The 27012-nt window shown below is 35.0% G+C and overlaps 1 protein-coding gene across 4 annotated transcripts in view; it reads left to right on the top strand.

Annotated features, from left to right (window-relative positions):
• Nckap1 (NCK associated protein 1) overlaps nucleotides 1-27012 on the top strand; it is a 90811-nt gene that overhangs the window by 23795 nt on the left and 40004 nt on the right. For 2 of the 4 annotated variants that reach the window (XM_090342501.1, XM_090342503.1), the window contains 14 exons: nucleotides 3254-3346; nucleotides 3646-3702; nucleotides 6513-6655; nucleotides 6740-6830; nucleotides 8672-8809; nucleotides 9426-9474; nucleotides 10258-10414; nucleotides 12075-12131; nucleotides 13986-14082; nucleotides 14678-14784; nucleotides 15617-15749; nucleotides 19776-19857; nucleotides 22416-22474; nucleotides 26632-26777. In XM_090342501.1, the coding sequence (XP_090198627.1) occupies nucleotides 3254-3346; nucleotides 3646-3702; nucleotides 6513-6655; nucleotides 6740-6830; nucleotides 8672-8809; nucleotides 9426-9474; nucleotides 10258-10414; nucleotides 12075-12131; nucleotides 13986-14082; nucleotides 14678-14784; nucleotides 15617-15749; nucleotides 19776-19857; nucleotides 22416-22474; nucleotides 26632-26777 (1409 nt within the window). The remainder of the gene's footprint in view (nucleotides 1-3253; nucleotides 3347-3645; nucleotides 3703-6512; nucleotides 6656-6739; nucleotides 6831-8671; nucleotides 8810-9425; nucleotides 9475-10257; nucleotides 10415-12074; nucleotides 12132-13985; nucleotides 14083-14677; nucleotides 14785-15616; nucleotides 15750-19775; nucleotides 19858-22415; nucleotides 22475-26631; nucleotides 26778-27012) is intronic. The other 2 variants (XM_090342502.1, XM_090342504.1) reach the window with 1 other exon arrangement.

The following is a 27012-nucleotide window of genomic DNA, read 5'->3' on the forward strand; positions in this document are numbered from 1 at the left end:
TTGTGTGGCTCAATTGATACATCAATTGTCTATTGTGCAATGCCCTAAATTCAAACTCCAGTACTACCAAAAGTTAAAAAAAAAAAAATCATACTGGATATTTAACCTGAAGTTGATACTTGTTAATGTTATTTTCCTTTATTTAATAATTATAATATAGCAGCTTTTTTTCTTTGAAGTTGAAGCCTTTTCTTTTAGGGCTATATGGAATTTATTTTCACTGTTATATAATGTAATTATTGCATAAAGATATTTAGTGAATTGTGTGAAATACTTGTTAAAAGTATTAGTGCCTGACACATAACAGTCAGGGAACAACTGCTCAGTGCATACTTATTCTTATTAGAAGCATTAAAAGTAGTGTTAGGATTGAAGAATAACTCATTTTGAATAACTGGTTTGTATGCCTTGTTTTACATCTAATATTTAATGTACAATCTTTAGGTGTTAGGAGCTTATACATTCTCATATGTGTTACCTTGGTTAACTAACACATCAACTCAACTCCCATTTGATGATGCAGCTGGTAGCCTATGAGATACTAAGTCACCTTGCCATGTTTGAACAGTAAGTGGTGGACTTTCTAGCATTACCTCTCAAAATTGTCCTGATATGGACATAAATGTTCTTAAGTTTGAAGTTTCAATCCCTTATTTGTTACATATTTGTATTGGATGCTTTTGGTAAGAACTAGGTCGACAGAAAATTCAAGTCTAGTGGATTGTGATGACGGTAACTATGAGAAAGCAGGAAGCACAGGAGGAAAATGTTTATTGACATTCATAGAAGAATTCAGTTGCAGGTTGGCTGTTGGAAAATGAGGTGAGAATTTAAGCTGAGAGATTTAAACAGTGTGATTTGGATATTCCAATAGGGAAACAGAATATTAAGAAAATATGAAATATATAGAAAGTGGTTAAAAATGTACATACGGTATATAGTGTGTGAATTTATACAGGGGCAACTTAGATCCTTGAATGCTTAATTGTTTATTTTGAACTTAGGCATTTTGGTGATCAGTACACATTTGTAGTCAGCAAATAGTGCAATATAGGTTTATAGAAAATAAAATAGAAAAATGTAAACTATGATGTGACTATTATGAGTGATATTGGACACAGAAAAGTAGAACACTTCGTTTTTAGAAGAAAGACAATGGGATTTCCAATCTTGGGTCTGTAATTAGCAGTTATTTAACTGAAAAAGCTCTTGTTTTATAGCTTTTGTTTTTGTTTGTGGTACTGGCATTTAAAGTTAGGATCTTGTACTTGCTAGGCAAGTGCTCTTCTACTTTGTTTTAATTATTTTATGAATAAAGTCTAGAGCTTTTTTTTTTTTTTTTTGCCAGTCCTGGGCTTGAGCTCAGGGTCTGAGCACTGTCCTTGGACTTTCTCAAGGCTAGAGCTCTGCCACTTGAGCTTCAGCACCACTTCTGGCTTTTTTTCTATGTATGTGGTACCAAGGAATCGAACCCGGGTCTTCATGCGTTCTAGGCAAGCACTTTACCACTAGGCCAAACTCCCTGTCCAGTCTAGAACTTTGGATTGAGAATCTCCTGCTTGTTTTTTTTTTTTTTCCACTAACTAGGATTATAGGTAGTGTAGTCTGAGATGATAGTCATTCTCTCTCTCTCTTTTTTTTTTTTTTAGTGTGGGGGTAGTTGTGGGACTTGAATTCTGGCCCTGAGCTCTTCAGCTCAAAGCTACCGCCCTACCCCTTAAGTCACAGTCCCACTTTCTGTTTTCTGGTGGTTAATTAGAGATGAGTCTCATGGACTTTTGTGCCCAGGCTGGCTTTGTGAAACACCATCCTCATATCTCACCCTCCTGTTATAGCTAGATTATAGACATGAGCCACTGGTACCCAGCTCATTTTTTAAATATCTGTTCACTTAATAATGATTCAATATATGTATATAAAATAAAATTGTTTAGAAAACTATAAATGTAGAAAATAATATCAACTATTCTCAGAGAGGCAGTTATAAGAGGATAAGCCTTTTTTTCTGGCATTTATTTAAAGAGAAATGAGATATTTCATTTGTGGATGTTTTCCATATCTAATTTTTTCAGTTAGTTATCTAAAGGAAATGCAGTATTTAAGGTGGTTTACCCTGTCATAATTGACTTGTGACTGATGCTTTAAAGTTGAATGTGGTAGTTCTTTTAAGTATCCATATTTTCCTAATGTTAGGTTTATTGCTATAAATATTCCTATTTGCCATGCTTCATTACATTTACATCATGGAGGCGTCTCATGTCCAGTGCTCCCATAGAAATATAAATAACTAACTACATGAGGGCTTCAAACGTGTCGATTTTGATAGGAAGTTTGATACTCACTCTTTCATATTTTCTTCCTCATATAGTAGGTAAGTGTTTCTCAAGGACAGCCAAACTCATTTTGCTTGATGTATTGTTAAAAAAAGGTAGATTCATAATCACTTGGTTTGAATTGTCTTAGAGATTTTGCTCTTCTTATAAGTTCCTAAATGATGGACTGTGGCTACATTGAGGAATATCAGGACTCTGACAGTACTATCATATAAAAGGTATTAGGTATGATTAGATCCTCTCAGAAATTCTATCAGTAGTTGAATTTAAATGAAATACTTGAATGTAGATTCCACAATACAGTTGACTGAAATATTTGTCTTTCACATTCTTTCCCCCATGTTTAATTCTGGTTTTGCTTTTTCTTCATTTATTTTTTGTTGTTGTGGTTTTGCTTTTGTTCAGTATGTATTATGTTTTGTGGATTTGGTCAGGGAACCGTTACTGTATTTTATGTTTGTATCTACATTTTATTTTGCATGCATGACGTGGCTTTGACTGGATGTTCTTTTTGGTAAGTTCCAAATTTATATAGCATTATTGTTTTTGTGGTGTAATTCATACTGTTTTTCATTTTCTTTTTTCCCACTTCTAGAAATGTAATCATGCTCGTGATTTAATTGTTTTAAAGTGTTCATTTGGTAACTAATTTCCCCCCCTAACATTTCCCACTTTTCCTTTATAGTAATGCAGTTTGGTACTAATATGCTTTGATTGGTTTCGTAGCCTCACACTGTCAGTTGCTGGTCACTAGCAGCGGTGCTGTCTCAAGTACTATGGTTTGTTTTTTTTTAAAGCCCCGCTCATTTAGAAATTCTGCTCTAAAAGCTTATGCTTCCATATAGATATCATAAAAGAAGATTACTAAAATTTTGTGTTGCTGTTCTCTATGAAGTATACTCTCTAATTTGTTTTTACAGCAACAGCTTGCACAGCTGCAGAAAGAAAAGTCAGAGATTCTGAAAAATCTGGCATTGTATTACTTCACATTTGTAGATGTTATGGAATTTAAGGTATGTAATTTATATATAAAACTTGGTGTTTCATATGTGAATTTAATATTTGTTAATTATGTAATTACTTTGGTACTTATAAGTAATAAAATTGAAATTCTTCCAAAACTGGTATCTGAAATATATTTTCTGTTTCTGTCTTTTGAATTTAAAATTATTTTTAGAGAGTTGGAGATCTTTCTCAGTGGTAGAATAGTTGAGCAGGTTGCTGGCCCTGGTGGGTTAAGTTCCCTGCATTAACACTCCTCCTATCCCCCCAAAATAAGATAGAAAAGACTAATGTAAAATTGTCTTTTCAGGATCATGTCTGTGAATTGCTAAATACAATTGATGTTTGCCAAGTCTTCTTTGATATTGTGAGTATTATTTTTCCTTTTCTTTTTTTTTTTTTAAAATATTGCCAGGGTTATATATAGAGGGATTTCAGTTACATTTGTCAGGTAGTGAGTACATTATTTCTTGAACATTGATACCCCTTCCCATGTTTTTCTCCCACTTTTCCTTCCCTGTTCCTCCCAAGTCATAAAGTTCATTTACAACATATTGTCTTGTGAATATCACTGTTACATTGGTTTATTCTTTGTACTTTGTCTCATCATCTTGTTTTCCCCCTTCCCTTCCCTATTTCAAATAAACAAATAAACTTATGTACAATACACCAGGGGCCAAAGTCAGATACAGTAACAACAGGGGATAAATCATAAGGGGAATAAAAGAGAAAAGAAATAACTTTACATAGTACATTAAAAAGCAATCACAAATATAAGCCTCTTGTTTCGGTATCCTAGAGTTCATTTCACTTTAGCTTGTGAGTATTACTTTAAGAAAAAAGTTACACTTTTATGTTTCTCAAAGAACTGAGGGGACCAGTTGCTTTTCTTTGGAGAAAGTTCTTTTGCTGGAGTACAGAGTTTAATGATGTTAAGGCTTGGTTAACATAGCGTCTTTAAAAAAAGTGAAAGTTTATTTCATATTTTTGCATTGTTACAGAATATAAATTTTTGTACATATTTTGATTTTTTAATTTTAGTACTTTTATATTTGATTAATTTTAAAAAGTAGACAATGTTGTTTTGTAAAGCCACACACATATTTAATATTTCATTGATAGAGAAACTCAAGGTGAGAAATGTCTCCTTTGAATTAATGGCAAAATTTAAAAAATCTTTCTCTTATTTTGCTTTTTACTCTGCCTGGAATTGAACCAGCTCTTTGAACAAGCAAGACACCCACCTATTTAGTCACTGAGTTATATCGCTAACCAAAAGAAAATTACTCCTTTTTTGTTCGATGAAATCAGTGCTAGTGTTTCTTTTTTTCATTTTTCCTCCATCAATATTTATTGATCATTTACAGTGTACTATGTACAATAGAGCATACAGAAAACATTGTCCCTGATCTGGAGGAGCTTGCATTTTAAAAGAAAAAAAATACACCTCTTTTAAAATGGCATTTTTGTTTGATGTTTTCTGCAAAGTACTTAGGAAATACTCTGTAAAGTGAGCTTTGGGTTTAACTTAGCCCCATCATTATTTAGAGAAGAAAGATTTAAAGGCAAATGGACCATTCGGGTTAGAGTTTATAGGAGATACGCAATCTCATCAACTAACGAGAGATGTGCTCAAGAAATAGTTTGTGGGATGCAAGCAAGGGAATCAGGGGATCTTAAACATTGAGTGGAGCCAGAAAGATCATGCGGCCTTTTCCCAACTACACAGCCACCGAGGAGGAATGGTTGGTGACAAGACAGAAGGTTTAAAAAGGAAGGTAATCCTGTACACCTGACGAATAGAATGACCAAAATTGATGCCAAGCTGTATCAAGAAATTCTCAAAAACCAAAAGTGATTTGGAAAGCACAGAATTTACAGATAATTCTACCCAATGTCATGAGGAGCCAAGAACATTATGGCTTCCTAAGTTAGAAATGCCGTATATCATAAGGCCATATAGGATGACGCTAAATGAAAGGACCTCTAGTATATAGAAACAAAATCCATATAATGTGTGATTGCTGTCCTTAATGTACTATGTTATTTCTCATCTCTTTTGCTGTCCCTTGGTTATCTCATGTAGTTACAGTATCTTACCTTGTTATCTGATATATTGTATATATGCTTATTTGGTATTTGAAATAGAATAGAGAAGGGGGGAAAACAAGATGAGGGGTGAGGGCGAGCGTGGGAAATGGGAACCAAAATATGAGGAAGGTATCAATGTTTGTGAAGTAATACACCTTCTATGTGGCGAATATAATGTAACCCTCTATTTTTTACATATATATATGTATATATAAAGAAATTGCTGTATACCAACATTTTAATTGGAACATATTACTTTCCCAATCAATTTTCCCCTCACCAAGGAAAAAAACTTTTGTTTTGGGGATGGGGGAGAATGGGGAATATGGGACGTGGTCAGTAGTTAGATTAATATTTTTGTTGTTATGATAAACTTTGCACTTACACTTAGTAAAAGCCCATTAGCTGCCAAAAGGGAGTAAGGATTACATTTCTAATAATCTACAATTTTTAAGAGAAGTTTTTCAAAACCAAAAGACTAATTTACATGAAAAGTGGTAGAGAAAGTAGTTGAAAAGTCCATTCATAAAACTTTTACTCCACTTACATGAACTTAATATATGTGTTCTTAACAACATGTGTTTCCTTTTTTCTTTTTAAAAAAATATTTTTGTCAGTCACAGGGCTTGAACTCAGGGCTGGTCGCTGTCCCTGAACTCTTCAGCTCAAGGCTAGTGCTCTATCACTTTGAGCCACAGCATCATTTCTGGTGTTTAATGGAAATATGAGTCTCTTGGACTTTTGTGCCTGAGCTGGTTTTGAATAATAATCCTTAGATCTCAGCCTCCTGAGTTGCTAGGATTACAGGCATGAGCTGCTGGTGCCTGGCTAGTGTTTCTTATTATTGCTTTTGTCCTTTAAACATTTACCAATTTTAATACAATACTCATAGTCTCCTTTTATCTATTAGATTATCACAAGTGCAAGTTTTTTTTAAATCTGGAATTCCTAAATTTCAGATATATTTTAAGATTCTGAATAAGCTAGGATTTCAGAAATGGGAATAAAAATAAACAGCTACCGAAAATGATTATTAACTTCTGGTATTTGTAAGCTTGACATAAAGTTGAACTTTATTTTTCTTAGACCGTGAACTTTGATTTAACAAAGAACTACTTAGATTTGATTATAACTTATACAACATTAATGATACTGCTGTCTCGAATTGAAGAAAGAAAGGCAATCATTGGATTATACAACTATGCTCATGAAATGACACATGGAGCAAGGTATTCTGTGTTTTAAAGCTTTTTCTAAAATTCTCTGTATAATGGTTTACAACTCATTGAAATTCGATGTGTGTATTTTTTAAGTGACCGAGAATACCCACGCCTAGGTCAGATGATTGTGGATTATGAAAACCCTTTAAAAAAGATGATGGAAGAATTTGTACCCCATAGCAAGGTAAGCTTTTTTTTTTTTTTTTTTTTTGCCAGTCCTGGGGCTTGCTTGAACTTAGGGTCAGGGTATTGTCCTTGGGATTTCTCAAGACTAGAACTCTACCCCTTGAGCTGTAGCACCACTTCTAGCTTTTTCTGTGTATGTGGTACCAAGGAGTTGAACCCAGAGCTGCAGGAATGCTAGGTGAGCATTCTACCACTAGGCCATGTTCCCTGCCAAGAGCTGTTTTTTTGTTTTTTTTTTTAGGTAGGATACAATGGGCATAAGAGATTACTTTGTCCTGGATAATTAAAAAGATAAAGTCCTTTGGGGGTAAAATGAATGACTGTGTAGTTTTACCTAATTATGAACCATAAATGAGTTAAGATTCACAGTGGTATAAATAGACTCAGAAATATGTATATGTAACTGGAAATAAATATGACTGCTAGTTTTTATATTTAACATAGAACATAAAAAATAAGAGGGTAGTTTATTGATAGGAGGGCAGTTTTCATACTAGTTTCCATAAAGTTGTAATCTTAGTTCTTTTGTTGTTGGTGCTGGTCGTGGTGCTTGAACTCTGAGTTCTGTTCTAAGCTCTTCAGCTCAAGGCTAGTGTTATACCACTTTGAGCCACAGCACCACTTCGGGTTTTCTGGTAGTTACTTGGAGCTAGGAGTCTCACAGACTGCCCGGGCTGGCTTTGAACCATGATCCTTAAATCTCAGTGTCAAGATTACAGTCGTGGAAGAGGCACTGTGGCACAAGGGGTAGGGTGCTAGTCTTGAGCTGAAGAGCTCAGGGACAATGCCCAGGCCCAGAGTTCAAGTCCCACAACCGAAAAAAGAAAAAAAAAGATTACAGGGATGAGCCACCAGTACCCAGCTAATCTTAGTTCTTTGTGCTGTTAACTATGCAATACTGGATAAATTATTTATATAACCTTACTCTTTTTTGCTTTTATTATTAAAATAGGGTAAAAATAGCACTATCCACATGGGTTATTATGAATGTTAAATTGTTCACGAAAAATACATAAATACTTATATATGTAGTATTTGATATGTTCCAACTATATTATAACATCATCTCTGAAAAATGACACGAATTTTGTGGAAATAATTTGAAATGTCTGTTTTTTAAAGGTATATTAAAAATAGTTCTGTGGCTCATGCTTGTAATCTGAGCTACTCAAGAGGTTGAGATCTGAGGATTGAAGTTTAAAGCCAGCCAGCTTTGAGTAGGAAAGTTCATGAGACTCTTTATTTTCAATTAACCACCAAAACACCAGAACTAGAGCTATGGCTCAAATGGTAACACAGTTTGCATACAAAATCTCAGCACTTAGACCCTGAATTCAAGCCCCTAGGATTAGCACAAAAAAAAATGAGAAAAGTTCTTAATGAAATAATTTTGTTTATAAGGAGCATTGCCATTAGAGTTCATTCATAGAATGAAACAGTCCCTGTGTTCTTCATAGAGGACTGGAGAAGTACATGGCAAGGTTAAAAATACTTTGTAGCAAGAGTATCAAAACCAGAATTAGTTGAGAGCACCAAATACACAGAAAAAGCCAGAAGTGGTACCTCTTGAGCCACAGTATCACTTCTGGCTTTTTCTGTGTATTTGGTACAGAGGAATCAAACCCATGGCTTAGTTTATGCTAGGCAAGTACTCTACCACAAGGCCACGCCCATGGCCCTGAGCTAACTCATATATTATTTATTTATTTATTTGTTTTTTAAGAGCACAAGCACATATTATTTATAGGCAGCATAGTTGTAGTTAGGTTCTCTTGTAGCTGAAATTTAAATAAAAAAAGAAAAAATATTTCTCAACTTTGTTTTTCCCCTTTTAATTAGTCTCTTTCAGATGCACTCATTTCTCTTCAGATGGTATATCCTCGAAGGAATCTTTCAGCTGATCAGTGGAGAAATGCCCAATTGTTAAGCCTCATAAGTGCACCCAGTACAATGCTTAATCCTGCACAGTCTGACACTGTATGTCTATATTCCCTTTTATTAATGAATATGTCATGTTGGTTCAGTATTTTTTTCTAATCAGCATTATCCTATTAGTAATTTTTATTGAAAAATGTTAATGAGTTAAGTTATACTATTTAACTTTATGACTTTTAAGGTTTTGTGAAACTATAATTCATATAACTAAATAATGAGTACTTTTTCTTTTTTCTTAATATTTGTGCATTTCTTTTGTTCTGTCATAGTGCAAATATTTGAAGATGTGTAAAAGTATAAAGAAAAGGACCCAAATTACTCCCATATCCCAGTTACAGAAAATCAGTACATTCTTTTTCTTTTAAACCAATTTTCCAAATACAGAACCATGGATGTTACAGACAATATACACAGATAGTGCATTGATTGAGGCTGAGGATATACACATGTGAAAGAATTATGCTCTTAACTGGCCTTTATTGGATATAGTTTAAATATGCATTATAAATTCTTATCCTGTTTGTCAATGTTGTAGTGTTATTTCAACCAAGAATTAAATAGTAAGAATTCTTAGGAGGATGACAGGAGAGTGACTCAATATAATGTTTTTTTTTTAAGCATTTCTTTTAATCACAAATTTTTATATATTTTTTTAAAGATGCCTTGTGAATATCTATCTTTGGATGCCATGGAGAAATGGATTATCTGTAAGTAAAAATGGTTTAGTTTTGAAATTACTCCCAGGTTTTAAGTTTTAGAGGAAAAAAAACTTGTACCACATCTGAACTTTGCTTTTCACTGTTCTAAGCCACACACACACACACACACACACACACACACACACACACACATCCATACTTAGCATTTCTCATCTTGATCTTATCAGAGTGTAGATAGTCATAGGTGAGAAATATAAAACTTTGGCTTTACAACTCCTGAGTGATAAAGACAAAGTAAGAGCCCAGGCCAATTGTAGTGTAGCTTGTGAGTTATATTGTATAGCCTCTTTATTGTTTTCTTTTCAGTGCCAGAGCGGGGCTTGAAGTCAAGAAGACCTGTAGCTCTCCTTTGCAACCCAGAAGTGACATTTCTTTTTTTCACTAGTATGGGTTTAAGTAACTGATTTTTCAAAATACAGAAAATCACAATTGAAGAAGAAAAATTTTATCTACTATGAATTGTCACTTTACAACCACAATTAATGATTTTGTTAAAAAGCTCCACTGGGGGCTGGGAGTTTGGCCTAGTGGTAGAGTGCTTGCCTAGCCTGTACAAACAGCCAGGTTCGATTCCACAGAACCACATACATAGAAAAAAGAAAGCCTCAAGTGGTAGAGCTCTAGCCTTGAGAAAATCCATGGACAGTGCTCAGGCCCTGAGCTCAGGCCCACGACTGGCAAAAAAAAAAAAAAACAACTCCACTGTAGACAAAAGAATGTAACTTGAGAATACTTTCATACTCTTTTTGTTTTGTTTTGTTTTCTTTTAAGTTGGCTTTATTTTGTGCCATGGAATTCTAAATACGGATGCTACAGCACTGAATCTTTGGAAGCTAGCTCTTCAAAGTAGTTCTTGTCTCTCTCTCTTTCGGGATGAAGTTTTTCATATTCACAAAGCTGCAGAAGATTTATTTGTCAACATACGAGGGTAAGGCATTTTCAGTTATCTTGATTTTTTGGTATATTAAGCCTATACTATATTACCTGGTTCCGGAAAGTTGCCTTTAACAGCCATGATGGAATGATAGGATAATATTTTTACAGATAACTTGATAGATTTAGAAAGCTCTAAGATTCTCTTTTCCCAAACTTGTATTCTAAAGACAAAGAATCCTCTTTTTAAAATCGTAATTAGATATATTACTGAATGTACCATGAATGTTTTAGAAGTATTATTAAGAAAAGTGTATATTTGGGCCGGGAGTTTGGCCTAGTGGTAGAGTGCTTGCCTAGCATGCACGAATATCCGGGTTCGATTCCTCAGTACCACATACATAAAAAAAGCTGGAAGTGGTGCTGAAGCTCAAGTGGTAGAGCTCTAGCCTTGAGAAAAAAGTCAAAGGACAGTGCTCAGGCCCTGAGCCCAAGCCCAAGACTGGCCAAAAAAAAAAAAAAAAAAAAAGTGTATATTTATAAACTATTTGAAGTAATAAAAGATACTTCATTAGATTTAGAACTGTAACAGCAGTAAAACCACTGAGCATTGGGAAAATCATGTTTTCTTAAATATTTCCTAAGTGATTTGCTTTTATTCATTCCCTGAAAAGCACGTAATTGTCTGAACTTTATTTTCTTGAAATGCTTAATATTGTCATTTCGCTTGATGTTCTGTAGTCTCAGTATATTAATAGCCAAATTGAATTCAACTTGCTAGCAATTTATCTCCAAAAGGAGTGCAGCTATATCCTGGGATACTCATGAGGCAGAGATCTGAGGATCGCGGTTCAAAGCTAGCCCAAGCACTAAAGAACGTGGGACTCTTACCTCCAATTAATCACTAGAAAAGGAATGTGGGACTGTGGTTCGAGGGGTAGAGCAGTAGTCTTGAGCTGAAGAGCTCTGTGACAACGCCCAGGCCAGAGTTACACTGTACTTGCTAGTTTCAGATAAAAATGAAATTTGTTTACATTCTTATCAATAAGATCTTAGTGAAACTGAGGTAAAATAAAGTACTGTTATTAAAAAATAAAAATGTATCTAGATTAACAATCAGCACCAATATATATGTCAAATCTTAGTGAAGTCTTATTTTAGATTGTAGATAAGTACTCTATATTAGTTGTTTATTTTTATTTTAGAGAATGAAAACTATGAAACTTGTGTATCTTAGAATATGGATCACCTCTTTAAAGAATCAAATTTAAATATATGTAAACATTTAAATTAATCAAATCTTTGTATATTCTATTAGCTTTTGGGTTTCTTTTGTTTGTTTTCTGTGTTAACAATCAAATCCAGGGCCTCATACATGGCAATCAAACAGCCATAGTAGGTAAAAATTACTAATAAGGCTCAGGATGTGGCTTAATGGTAGGGTTATGCTTGCCTCACATGTACAAGGACCTGGGTTCATTCCACAGCACCACGCACTAATGGAGTGTGCTTCAAGTGGTAGAGTACCTACTTAGCAAGTGCAGGGTGTTGAGGTGAATGGGGCATCTAATTTACTAGGAAAAGATGTATGTAGTTTTTGTTTATTTCTCCTTTTTTTTTTGCTGTTGAAATAAGTCATTTTAAGGTGTTTTTTTTCTTTTTGACTGTTAGTTTGCAAATTAAGATTCAAATGATTCATTTTTTTTTACATATAGCTACAACAAACGTATTAATGATATAAGAGAATGCAAAGAGGCAGCTGTCTCACATGCGTAAGTAGCTCTTTTGTCTGTGGTACTTTAAGCAAGAAGAATTTGTTTCTTAAAACAATTGAATTAGTACAGATTAATGGTATGCAAGATGTAGTAGAAAAGTATACCTTTTGCTTAAGATGAAGTTTTGAATTAGTGCAACTTTAAAATATTTTTCAAGTATTAGTTTACATGTTCTAAGGAAGTACTATCCAAAGCACTTTTGTTTTAGGTCTCATCATTTACTATCATGCCTCCTGTAGAGTTAAGCTTTGCAGATTGTGATGATTACTATCCTAGATAGCATATACCATTTTATCTTTACCAACTTTATCCATATCCTCAAGTTGTGTAGCTCCCTTTTCAAAATATACATATTGAATATAATCACTGTATTTGCCTCTTTCCATTTGTCCACCTCTGCCCTTTGGCTTTCCCTCTCTATAATTTTGAAAGTGTGTTCACTTCACACATTCCCCCCATTTTAATTTCTTGTATTAATAAATGTACATAAATTCTAAATTATGAATTAGTATATTTAAGCTCTTTGAACAACTTTCCAGTTTTCTCATAAAATAATTCCAAATAATTTGATATTTCACCTTGTTATATAGTGTATATATTTTATCCAATGAGCTTTGATAAGATAATAGATATGATAATATCTGCCCCATTAGTACTTTTATAAGTCAAAGAGAAAACAAGCACCTTCCATGTTTGAAGATATTAAACCATTAGAGGTTTAAAAATTCTACAGTAAGTATACTATATGAAAAATTTAAAAACATTACTTCCATGTGAAATTCTACTATGATTTAAATCAGACCAGATATTTAAACAGTCTATCTTTTACATCTGTTGTGTCATTCTTTATGCCTGCATTTTTCACCTTACTGATGAACAGGTGCTTCCAGTGTTCAGAAGTGATTCTCTAGAACAAATAACATAGTTTTGAGTCTTTACTGTATTTTATATAAAACAATTGTAAATAGTATGCATGTAACATGTTACCATGTATCAGATCCAAATATATTAGATCTTTTTTGTCAATATTAATGAACATAGAGACTATTCACATCAAAGTAAGAATAATCAAAACATTTATTCATTATCTGCTTAGAAATGATACCAGGTGTCTTCATTATTGCAGAATGAAAATGACATTATAGAAGTAATATATCAGATGTCATGAAAGCTGTATGTAGCTTTTGAGGCAGTGGTCATCATGCTTATTTTATCATTGAGGAGTGAAACTTAGAAATGAAGCCAAAGGTCATAGAGATATATGATTGGTTTTAAACCAAGTTATTTGTTTCCTATAGGACCTTTCTGTACCTGAATTTTAAAACTCTCTTGATGATTATTTATTTCATGTAGTCTGAGGAATTGGAAAACAACATTTTTTGTTTTATTTTGTTAATAAAAGTAAGATCAAAATTGCATTTTAATTAAAAAATTATATTATTTTTCCCTAATCTGTTCTTGAACTAACTTTTACTTATTCAATTATATGTATTTAATAGGCATGCACTTAAAAAGCAAGGATATAGATAATTAGATATTTATTAAGTTTATTTATATTAATTTCCATGTGGAAATGACAAAAATGTACCCAGTAAGATAATGATTACCTTCAAGTATTTCATAGTTCATTATTAACCCACAAGGAAAGTGGGTAGAATTTTTGTAGGTAGAGAACAGCAAAATAAATATGGCTATGAAAGTAACAGTATAAGCAACAATAACATTAGTATTTTTATTGAGTGTTCTGCATCCTAAAAATAATTTTGAAGTTGATTTGAAAAAGCCAGGTCACTTTAATTACAAGTAATTATTTTAGTAGAAACAATTACATTCTGTTGTCTTTCCCTACAGTGGCTCAATGCACAGAGAAAGACGTAAGTTTTTAAGGTCTGCCCTTAAAGAATTGGCTACTGTCCTGTCTGATCAACCTGGCTTGCTTGGTCCCAAGGTAAGTGATGGAATTTTTACTTTTGTAAGTATGTGCCAATTTTTCTGTGATTTAAGCCAGAGAATACAAAAAGGATTTTACATTTAGCCAAGAATGTATTGACTCTCACATATCAAACTTCCTTGTACGTTCCTCGCTTAGATGTATGTTCATCTAAATATAGAGCTCCAAGTTCTCTCTGTTCTTTCTTTCTCTCCCTCGCTCTTTCTTTCTCTCTCTCTCCTTCCTTCCTTCCTTCCTTCCTTCCTGCCTGCCTGCCTGCCTGCCTGCCTGCTGTCAGTTGTGGGGCTTGAACTCAGGGCCTGAGCACTGTCCTTGGGTTTTCCTCAAGGCTAGCACTCTACCACTTGAGCCACAGTGCCACTTCCAGCTTTTTGTATGTATGTGGTACCAAGGAATCACCTGGATCTTTGTGCATGCTAGGCAAGCACTCTACCACTAGGCCAAACTCCCAGCCCCCTCTCTTTTCTTTCTAATTGTATTCTTTATGTCTTCTCATGTTAGACCCCTCTTTTGAATTTACTATTGTCTGTTGGCAGTGACTTTTGACTTAGAAAAAGACTATGAGTAAATAATGTTTGTTTGTTTTAAATAGGCACTTTTTGTTTTTATGGCATTATCTTTTGCTCGAGATGAAATTATCTGGCTACTACGTCATGCAGATAACATGCCAAAGAAGAGTGCAGATGACTTTATAGATAAGTAAGTTAGTGACTTTGGAAACATATTATTTGCTGTTTATTTTTATTTATGGACTGTGGAATCTAAGAATTTATATTTGAAGCAAAGTTATTTTTCAAAACTTTTTTTAAATTTAATTTTTTTATTGTAATGTGTAGAGGGGTTACAGTTACATTGGTCAGATAGTAGGTGCGTTACTTCTCATATATTGATACACCATCCCTTCTTGCAAAACTTTTTTAGGGAATTTTTATGTTTGTCATAGTAGGAATGATTGTACATGTGTTAGATGATATCAACTTGGAATGGGAAATTGTTAGTGTTACTAATGTTTTCTCTAGTTATATAGATGATGATGAAGTTCATTATTCTCTGGCTATACTCAGTAATACTACTTTCAAGTTGTTTTTCACAGTTATATTCCATACACAACAGCTAAATAAGAGAATTCTTCAAAGAAAAATTTAAAATTGAATAAATTTAACAGTACTGTGTGTCATTTGAAATAACTGTTCTTGTCTTATCTCACATTCCCTCCACAGGGGTTAGTAAAGGAAAGCAGAGATAGAAGCACATTGAAACAAAATCATACTTCTTGCTAATATCATTTGCCTTTGATAATTTTAATGATATAGTTATGAAATTTCCACATTTTGTTTTCACTTTGGAATTTCTGCTATCAGTTACTAATCTCAGTTGATTTTTCTTTCTTTCCCATGGTTTCTCTACTCACATGAAATCATTTAAAGAGGAAATAATATTAAATATTATAATACCTTGCCTAAGACAAAAGTTCTAAAATAATATCAAAACATTTAATGTTTGAAAATATTTTTTTTAACTTTGTAAAAAGGCATATTGCTGAACTAATATTTTACATGGAAGAACTTAGAGCACATGTGAGGAAATACGGACCTGTAATGCAAAGATATTACGTCCAGTACCTTTCTGGCTTTGATGCTGTTGTCCTGAATGAACTTGTACAGGTAAAAGCTATCTCATTGGTGCCTCTTTGGGTTGTTATTGCTTAACACTTAAATCTTAATTATGTTCCAGGTAGTGAAAATACAAATATTATATGTTATGGTCATTGTTATGGGGATCATTGTCTTGAGGTGAGAAAGCAGTTAGAGTCCAGTGAGATGTGTTTATGCATTACGTTTGTATAAACCTCAGAATGAGCACAATGAAGAAAATAATTATACTTAGGATGGAGTTATACATTATCTAGGTTATAGAAGGCCCTGTGAAAAAGTATATTAGTCAGAAATTAGATCTGCTACTACCTAGAAATACCACCCTGGCACAGTGTGGATAATGGATGACTAGAGACCCAATTAAGAGACAGAAACCAGAGAAGGTATGGAAGGCAGGTAAGAACTATCCAGAATGTGAGCTTGGACAGTGCTGTGGGTATAGAAATGGTGACAGTGTAGACAGTAATAGACTAGGTATTAGAGGAAAAGGGGAAAAAAGTGTTTTTGAGTGGTGTTTGTAGAAGATGGTCAAAAAAACAAAGATTGATGTTCTAATTTTATTTTTATTTTTTTGTTTGTTGGCTTTTAGCTCATGCTCTCCCCTCTCCCCTCTCCCCCCTCCCTCCCTCCATCTCTTCCCTCTCCCTTCCCCCCTCTTTCCTCTTTCTTCTTTCCTTTCTCCTCCCTCTCTCCTTTCTCTGTTGTGAGACTTGAAATCTGGGCCTGGGCATTGTCCGTGAGCTCTTCAGCTCAAAGCTACCACCCTACCTCTTGAGCCACAGCGCCACTTCTGGTTTTCTGGTGATTAGTTGGAGATGGGAGTCTCACAGACTTTAGTGTCTGGGCTGGCTTTGAACCACAATCCTCAGATCTCAGCCACCTGAGTAGCTAGGATTACAGGCGTGAGCCACTGCACTGGCTTATACCTCTCTTTTTAAAAATTTATATATTACTCAATCCTTTTAGCTTAATGTAAATTTCCTTTTGTTTCTATAGAAAGTCCAATAAACGAACTATAACAAAATTAGTATTTTGCTTTACTCAGTAGCTATCTAAAAACTAAAGAGTGATAAAAAGTATCTTCACTAGTCAGGCGTGATAATACCATTGTGTAACTCCAGCACTTGGAATGTTGAACGGGAGGCTCACAAATTAAAGATCAACATGCAGGATGTATTGAAAATCTAACTGAGAAAGCAACTAAGAGCCAAAAAACAACTACCTCAGATAATCAAAGCTAATGGTTTTTTTTGAGCTAATTTATGTCTTCTGTGACCACTAGATGGAGTTCTGTTACCTCCTTTATATACAAAGATTTGTTCCTAAAAAAGGAACAGAAAACCTGTTATATACCTGGATATTATTGGCTAGTAGTAATTTTACTTATAAATAGTTTTTCTAGATAAGCCAACGGCTTTGGTTTATGTTTATTATTTAGTCATATTATCAACAGCCTGAGAAGGAAGCAAAAACTCTTGGTTTCAACTAACTTTTGGAACTATATTATAGCTATTTAGATATTTATCAATACTTTTTTTAGATATTTGATATAGTCTTGAAATGGTTGAGGCACTTGAAATTCTTGTTTTTTATAAAAAGTAAAGCATAACAAAAAAGAAAATTCTTAGCATTCAAACCATACTAAAAAAAGAAAATTCTTAGCATCTTTTGGTATTGTAGTTTCTTAATGGTAGTATATGTTCTTAATTTTATGCAATAACTCTGATTAGGGTAGTTATCATTATTTGTTGAAGAAAAAAGACTAAACACCTAATAAATTAGAAGCAGCAATTGATAAAGAATAGCGCCAGTATTCAGACTTAACCCCAGATCTGAGCTTTGTACCTTCCTCCTCTGTTACAGTCTGTTCAGCCCTTTTGTAAATATAGATTTAGAAATAAATTTAAAACCTATTGATGTAATTCATTTTTATATAAATATTAGGTTTTTATTTTGATGAAATATATATATATAGCAAAATTTATTATTTGGATTATTCTAATTAGTTCAATGACATTACCTTGTACATTCACATTGTTATGTATATCTTAATACTCTGTACATGTATTTCATATATGATCTTTCTCAGATAAGCATCCACTTTTTAAAAGAACATAATTTTAGGGCCAGGAGTTTGGCCTAGTGGTAGAGTGCCTGCCTAGCATGCACAAGACCCGGGTTCAATTCTTTGGTACCACATACTTAGAAAAAAGCTGGAAGTGGTCCTGTGGCTCAAGTGGTAGAGTGCCAGCCTTGAGAAAGCCCAAGGACAGTGCCCAGACCCTGAGTTCAAAGCCTAGGACTGGCAAAAAAAAAAAAAGAATATAATTTTAACATCCACTTTAGATTACTTTTTTAGTTTTATTTTTTGCAGTGCTAGGGATTAATTCCAAGGCCTCTTGCATGCTAGGCAAGCATTCTACCACTGAACCAGTCCTGAAATACTCATTTCCTTAACCAGTTTGAAAGGTTTATTTTCTTTTGGGGGAGATGGATATGGACTTAGTACAAATTTAATTGAGATTCAATTTATATTAAATGTCATAGCTGGGTATATGGGCTTGAGCCTGTAATTATTTTTGAAGGCAAAAACTCGGGAACTGTGGCTTCAGGCCACATAAAAGTTTGTTAAGACTCAATCTCACTCAATAGCTGAACATGGTGGTGGGTCCCTCTTGATGTAGCTACTGAGAAACTCAAATAGGTAGCTCATACCCTCACTGTCATACAGTGATGTTACTCTAGTTTTAAAAACTTTTTGAGCTGGTTTGGTGCCTCACGCTGATAATCCTAGCTACTCAGGAGGCTGAGATCTGAGGATTGCAGTTCAAAGCCAGCCAGGGCACTAAATACCACTAACTAGTATGGAACTCTTATCTCTAATGAACCACTAGAAAAGTGGAAGGGCACTGTGGCTCTAGGAGTAGGGCAGTAGCCTTGAGCTGAAGAGGTTAGGGATAACACCCAGGCCCAGGGGTAGGGCAGTAGTTTGAGCTGACGAGTTCAGGGACAGCGTCCAGGTCCAGAGTTCCAGTCCTACATTGACAAAAACAAACAAACCAAAAAAACCTTTTTGAGGGGCTGGGAGTTTGGCCTAGTGGTAGGGTGCTTGCCTAGCATGCAGAAATACCCACTTTCGATTCCTAGGTACTACATGCATTAAAAAATACCAGAAGTGGTACTGTAGCTCAGATGGTAGAGCCCTAGCCTTGAGAAAGTGCTCAGTCCCTCAGCCCCCAAGACCAGAACTGGCCAAAAATAAATAAATAAATAAATACTTCAAATTTTTTCATATAAGTGCAAGTATAGATTCATGTACTTTATAATCTTTACTTAGTTTACACAGTTCCAGTTCCAGCCTTTTGGTGGTTAATAAGTCTCATGGACTTGGCCCAGGCTAGATTTGGATGATGATCTTCAGACCTCAGCCTCATAAGTAGCTGGGATTGCAGGGATGATCCACTGCTCTTATAGTGCTATTATAGTGCTTTTCATATTAATGGTAAAATGTATATGAACATTCTGTTTCTTTTTTATTTTTGAACACTATTTCATAATATGGATGTACCAGTTTGTTTGCCTGTCTACTAGTTGATGTGTCCGGGTTTTTAGCACTCTTTGCCTCCTGACCAGCAGGAAGGGCAAAGAGAACACGCCCCGACTAAGAGGAGACCGAGAAAGGATAGGGCCGGCTGGTCGCCTTCACCCAGCCCTCCCTTCTCCAGAGGGAAGGCACAGACGCGCCAGGGAGAATGTCACAGCAGACTTGTTTAATGGGAAGATACCAGGGGCTAAAGTAGGCAGGACAGGGGGAGGTAGGTGCAATCAGAGAGGGCTGCGGGCCAATCACATCACAAACCATAGCCAAACCTCCCAACCAGGAGACAGGCAGGTTGGATCTCCAAAACCAGGAAGTGAGCACTGGGCCACGAGGTAGGCCTTTTGATGTGACGTGCCCCACATGGATGGACCTATGAATTGTTTCCCTGGTAGATACTAGATATTAGAATGTTACTTACTTTTTTTTTTCTCCAGAATCTTTCAGTTTGCCCAGAAGATGAATCAATTATCATGTCTTCTTTTGTCAACACTATGACTTCCCTAAGTGTAAAACAAGGTAAGTATTAAATCAATGCACATTTCTTTCTCAGTAGAGTTCATGCTTGATTAATGAGAGAATTAATAGTTGATGTCTACCTAGACATCTCTGTTTTTGATCTATTTAATCTCTTCTTTTTTGTTTTTATTTTTTGTGAGGCAAAGTTGAATCTGAGATGTTACTTATAAAAAATTGGGGCTGGCATATAATGAATGATTGTTGTTCTTAAGGTACTATGTGATCTCTCTTTTGCTGTCCCTTGGTTATCTCATATTGCTACAGTATCTCACTTTGTTGCCTGATATATCAGATATATTTGTATTTGGTTATTTGAAATTGGATAGGGAAGGGGGGAAAACAAGATGGGGATGGGGGTGGGGGAGGGAAATGGGGACCAAGACATGAGAAAGGGTATCAATGTATGGGAATTAATGGACCTTCTATCTGGAAAATATCATGCAATCCTTCTATTAATTACAATAATAAATATATGGGAAAAAAAATCGGGGCTGGGAGTTTGGCCTAGTGGTTAAAGTGCTTGCCTAGCATGCATGAAGACCCGGGTTCGATTCCTCGGTACCACATACATAGAAAAAAGCCAGAAGTGGTGCTGAGGCTCAAGTGGTAGAGCTCTAGCCTTGAGAAAGTCCAAGGACAGTGCTCAGGCCCTGAGCTCAAGCCCAGGACTGGCCAAAAAAAAAAAACAAAAACTTTTATATAACAAATTTGGAAACTCAGGGTTTGATAGTTAATCTCTTAAATATGTAACAATTTATGCAAACTTTAGTTGCTATTAGTACCTAGAAGTCAGCTGTATCTATCCCCAAAATTGACATTTTTAAGTAGATCATCTAGTCTTTATTTCAACATTCTACGCAAATGGATTGATTAAATAGTTTAGTTTAGTAGTTTTTAAATTACAGGTATCAAAAGCTTAAGAAACTTTTCAGTAATAAATATGTAAACATTTATGTTAGTTCAATCAGTGTTTATTGTTATTACATTTAAGTATCAAAACTACTATAATCTTGGTGGAGATATTTGGTTCCCATGGAAGGAGCTTTATAGCAAACTGTCTAAAATCCTATGAATGTTCTTCCATTACATTTTTTTATATTGTATACATTTATAAGATTTTCCATTCATGGGATTTTTCAGACAAAATCAGAGAGCTTAGGATAAGCTCTATTTTTCTCCTTCCATAATTGCTTTATCTATCTTTATAGGATTTGAGAAATGTTTTGATGTCAGTTCATAAATTAATTTTTTTAAATTCATGTTTTTCAGTTGTAAAATATAAGCCAAGGACTGGTGGCTCATGTCTTTAATCCTCATTACTTGGGAGGCTGAGAGGACTGTGGTTCCAGGCCAGCCCAAACAAGAAAAGTTCAGGGGATTCAATCTTAGTGGATAGAAGCTGGGCATAGTAGCATGTACTTGCATCCCAGCAAGAGAGGCAACCTACAATAGGCAGATTACAGTTCAGGTATATACCTGGTCAGGGGAATGAGACACTATTTCAAAAATAAAAAGTACCAGACAGGACTGGAGGCCTGACTTAGTGGTAAGAATACCTGCTTAGCAGGCATGACACCCTGAGATAAAATCCTGATACTCGAAAAAAGAAATGATTACTGCGCACTGGCAGCTCATGCCTGTAATCCTATCTACTGAGGAGGTAGAAATCTGAGAGTTTTGATTCAAAGCTAGCCTCAGCAGGAAAGTCAGTGAGGTTCTTGTCCCCAGTTAACCACCAGAAACCAGAGGTGTAACTGTGGCTCATAGTGATAGAGCTAGCACAATTCTCTCTTTCTCTGTGCAGCTCTCTCTACATAGAACTCTCTCTCTCTCTCTCTCTCTATATATATATATGTAATATATAGAGAGTCCTATGTGTATTATATAATACATATTATTATAAAATATACTTAATATAACATTTATTACCTTCATTTGTAATTGAGTAATGGTAGGTACTATTGTTATATCATCTATCTCTAGAAATTCTGATCATTAAACAACACCATTCTGTTAGTTTGCCCTGGATACTTCATTTAAATAGAAATAATACAGTTTTTATTTTGTGCCTAGTTTTTTTTTTCAGTTTTTAGAAAAGATCTAAGTATGTGGCTTAGGCTAGCCTCCAATTCCCTGTGGCTCAGGCAGTCCTTCTATCACAGCCTCCTAGGCAGGTGGAACTTGAGGCATATTCCACTGTACCTGGCTCTATAAATGTTTTATTTTATTGAGTATGATATCTTCAAGGTTCATCCATGTTATGCCATGTGTCAAACATCCCCTTTTAAGATTGAATAGTATCCCATTATAATTATATACTACACTTTATTCATCTGTTCCTCTTTTTATTCATCTGTTCCTCTGTCAGTGGACATTTGAAGTTTTTGACAATCATGAATAATCTTGTTATAATTACAGATGTGTAAATACTTCTTTGAAACTCTGGTATTCTTTTGCTCATATATTGAGGCATAGTATTGCCTTAGCTGTTAAGTTATTGTGAAATTATAAATTTGTAAAAAAATTTAATTTGCTTTCTAATCTTTTTTATATTGTAGTTGAAGATGGGGAAGTATTTGATTTCAGAGGAATGAGATTAGATTGGTTTAGGTTACAGGTAAGACTACTTAAGTTTTGTTCTTTTTCTCTTATTGCTTACATGATTATTAACTAACATTAACCTTTTTTTTGGCCAGTCCTGGGCTGAACTCAGGGCCTTGGACACTTTTTGCTTAAGGCTAGCACTCTGCCACTTGAGCCACAGCGCCATTCTGGCTTTTCTGTGTATGTGGTTCTGGAGAATTAAACCCAGTTCTTCGTGCATGCTAAGTGAGCATGCTACCAGTATGCCACACTCCCGGACCAATTAAATTTTTTATAGACCTATATAAATTGTTGGGTGCCTATTGAAAAGACTTGCTTTTTATACCTGACCTTAAATAAACATTTTGTGTTAGTTTACTAAACTTGGGTAAATCCATATGTAAGTTAACCAATATGACATTTTTTGAATAAAGCAGATTATTGGAAATACATATGATGCACATCTGTAATTGTAGTACTCAGAAGGCTGAGGTTCATTTTGACTTTGAGGCCAGTCTGGGCCACATAGCAAAACTGTTTTGTAAAAGATCAAAAAAGCTGGGTGCTGATGGCTACTCATGAAGCTGAGATTTGAGGATTGTAATTGGAAGCTAGCCTGGTCAAAAATGTCTATAAGACTCTTCAACTAATCAGCAAAAAGTGGAGGCGTGGCTTTTGGGGTTGAGTACCATCCTTGAGTGAAAAGTAAGCCCAAGTACCAGCACACAACAAAACAAAATAGATTGTTATAGTTTTATAATATCTAGAAATTTAAATTCCGTCCTTCTTGGTTATGCTAATTTAAAGTGAAATCACAAAAAGCTCTTTGATATTAACTTTTTTTTAAATTTAAAGAACTAGTTAATGAAAATTTAAAGCAGTTGGGCCATACAATTCTTATCTACTCAGTTGGCTACTGTAATGAATGAAATGTTTTATTATAACACAAACACACATAAACATAGGCTTGTGAATGTATTCCAAGAAAACTTTATAAAAGTAAGTCAGTAGCCAGGTTGCTGATGGCTCATGCTTGTAATCCTAGCTACTCAGGAGGCTGAGATCTGAAGACTGTGGTTCAAAGCCAGCCTAGGCACAAGAGTCTGTGAGACTCTTATCTCCAGTTAACCATCAGATAACCGGAAGTGGTGCTGTGGCTCAAGTGGTAGAGCACTAGCCTTGAGCTGAAGAGCCTAGGGGCAGCTTCCAGGCTCAAAGTTCAAGCCCCATGACTGACAACCTCCCCCCACCCCCACAAAAAATAAATCTTGGAGACAGTGCCCAGTCCTGAGTCCCAGCCCCACCATCACCCCTTAAAAAGCAGGTAGCTACAATCCATAGTTTATAATCACCATCACCTGATCTAGTCTCAAAATCCGAGTTCACTGAAATGTGGCAATAGTGTTAGACTTTATAATACTTCCCATATATTTCTCATCTAAGTTTTGTGGGATTTAAAAGTTCAAGTGTAACATCTTCTATAGTAAATTTTAACAGAATAATTTAATTCTTTAAAGATTTGAAGTCATTAGGGGCAGAAGAGGAAGATAGGAAATCCCCCTTTGAGAATTTTGTAATCTAGTTAGGTTGACAAGGGAGAAAAAAATGTAAAGTGAAAAAAGCAATTGGAAATCTAAAAGATAGATGCCATAGGTAAACTATGGCAACATAATTATTACAGTTTTTTCAGAAGGGAGAAAGACTTGCTTTCAAGTTGGAATTGGTAGGAATGACTTTAAATGGAAAGTAAGATCTTACTTGGGTTTTAAGATGGGTAGACTAAATAGGAAAATAGCTTAACTAGGAAAATAATACATAATGATTACAGATCAAGCAAAGAAAACTTTTGAGTTTACAAGAGTAAGCAAATAACGCAGAAGAGATGTGACTTATCTGGCTTTCATCATTCTCCATGAGTTTCAGGCTGAAACATGGAGTAACAGGCCATTAAAGGACATGACCTAGGAGAGGTTCTGTCGCTACTAGCATTAAAGTAGAGCACTGCCAAAACAATAAGCCTTTGGGAAAATGTTAGTGGGGTTTGTGCCTTCACTGGAGTCCTATATCATTTTGACTGTAAGGCATGGCTCTTTTATAGGTCACTTTCTTCTCCCCTTTTTCAAGTTAATCAGTTTTTAAGGTAAATATTAAGATTATTTGAAAGTGAAAGGAAAGCCATTAAAAGAAAGTAGCAGAAACTTTCTATGGGGGAGGGGTCTAAAGTACAGTGTCAATTTTTTTTTAATCAATGCTGAAAATGGAAACTAGGGCCTGTGCATGCTAGATGAGCTTAACTGCTGAGTTCTTTTTTCCCCCTTAGTAGTTCTTTCTATATGTATGCATCATTTATTTTCTAATTATGGGTTCTCATTCCCCTATGGATTCCATCAACCCCTTAAGCATCTTCAGTTTGTTTTCAGGTATCTTGTTTATATCTGTCCTCTAATGAATTTGAGTTGCTCCTGTGCTAAAACTTTTTTTTTAAATCACACTGAGATATGAACACTCTACATGAGTGCTAGACTGGTCTCCTCTGCTATGCGAATTATGCCTCTAGCTCAGCTTTCTTTCTGTTTTGTTTTGTGTTTGAGCTCAGGGCCTGGGCACTGTCCCTGACCTTTTTTGCTCAAGAATGGTAGGTCTGCCACTTCAGCCACAGCTCTACGTCTGGCTTTTTGGTGGTTAATTACGGATAGGAGTGTCGTGGACTTTCCTATTGGGGCTGTTCAGGGCTGGCTCCGCCTCCTGACTAGGTAGGATTACAGAGATGAGCCACCAACGCCTGATATCGGCTCTGAGGTTTGAAATCAGGGCCTGGGCACTGTCCATGAGCTTGTCTTTTCAAGGCTAGTGTTCTACCACTTCAGCCACAGCACTACTTCTGGCTTTTTGGTGGTTAATTGGACATAAGAATCTCACAGACTTTACCTGGACTGGTTTCTAACACCATTGTTAGATCTCAGCTTCCTGAATATCTAGGATTACAAATGTGAGCTTATACTTTTAATTAAAAGTGGTTTAGGGCTGGGAGTTTGGCCTAGTAGTGGAATGCTTGCCTACAATGCACAAAGACCCAGGTTCAGTTTCTCTGAACATATACATATATAGGAAAGGCCAGAAGTGGTGCTATGGCTCAAGTGGTACATCTCCAACCTTGAGAAAGCCCAAGTGCTCAGGCCCTGAGTTCAAGGCCCTGGACTGGCAAAAATAAATAAATAAATAAATAATTCTCCTTTCATTGCCATCAGTCATTTTTTTTTATTGTAATTAATAGAAGGGTTACATGATATTTGCCAGATAAATGGTGCCTTAATTCGCACACATTGATACCCTTTCACATGTCATGGTCCCCATTTCCCTTCCCCCCTCCCCCACCCCTCATCTTGTGCCATCAGTCATTTTAGATGAATATTTTAAATCAAATTATTTTATTTTGTCACTCTTCTGAATTTACTTTCACATTGTATTAAAATTGTGTTTTTATTTTTATTTATTTATTTTTGCCAGCCTGGGTCTTAGACTCAGGGCCTGATTATTGTCCTTGAGCTTTCTCAAGGCTAGTACTCTACCACTTGAGTCACAATACCATTTACAGCTTTTTCTGTTTGTGGTACTAAGGAATCAAACCCAGGTCTTTGTGCATGCTAGGCAAGCACTCTTATAACTAGACTAAACTCCTAGCCCCTGAAATTGTGTTTTTAAATTATATATTAGTTAACAGGAGTTCAATAAGATTGAATTCATGGCTACACTTATAATCAAAACCTGATTAAATGTCATTAGGCTTAGCTTATAATAAATGTCCATAGTATATTAGAATTAATATTGTTATATCTATTCCTCATTCCTTCTACTTTGTCAGCAAAGTAACAGCACACAAAACCTAGTCTTCTCTGTAGTGCAGTCTTTAGTGGCTTTGTGCCATTATAGGGTTTGAAAATTAGATTTTTGTCCTGTTTATAAAGTAGCATTGTTTCTTATTCTTTTATAATGGAAGATATGAATCTGATAGGGCAGATCCCAGCCAGATTTTTCACATTACAGGAATTAGTCTAAAGATCAGCATATGAACATTTTCACTGTCTCTCTTCTAAGTTCTGCAGTGGGGCCATGATGTGTGCAGTAGGGTTGTCAAATAATAGGATATTTGTCTCTGTCTAAACTGCTTTTGTTTTTTGTTGTACTTTACAGGCATATACTAGTGTCTCTAAGGCTTCACTTGGCCTTGCAGATCACCGAGAACTTGGAAAGATGATGAATACAATCATCTTTCATACAAAAATGGTAGATTCCTTGGTGGAAATGTTAGTGGAAACATCAGATCTCTCTATATTTTGGTATGTTGTAGTTTTCCTTAAATCTAACATGGAAATTTTTAGTTTCTAAATTTTAAGTTCTTTTTATTGAGTTTATGTTAACATGTACAAAAGACAATTTAATAATAGATTCTTTAAAAAAAAGGGAATTAAAAATTAAATACTTAATAACTTCACTTCTATAGTATTGAACTTCTGTAGTATCATGATATCCTTATGCTAGTCATAACCTCTTTTATTGTACTTAGTACTATAT

Source organism: Megascapheus bottae, chromosome 12 (assembly GCF_031878675.1).
Source record: "Megascapheus bottae isolate mThoBot1 chromosome 12, mThoBot2.hap1, whole genome shotgun sequence".
Taxonomy (NCBI): Eukaryota; Metazoa; Chordata; class Mammalia; order Rodentia; family Geomyidae; genus Megascapheus; species Megascapheus bottae.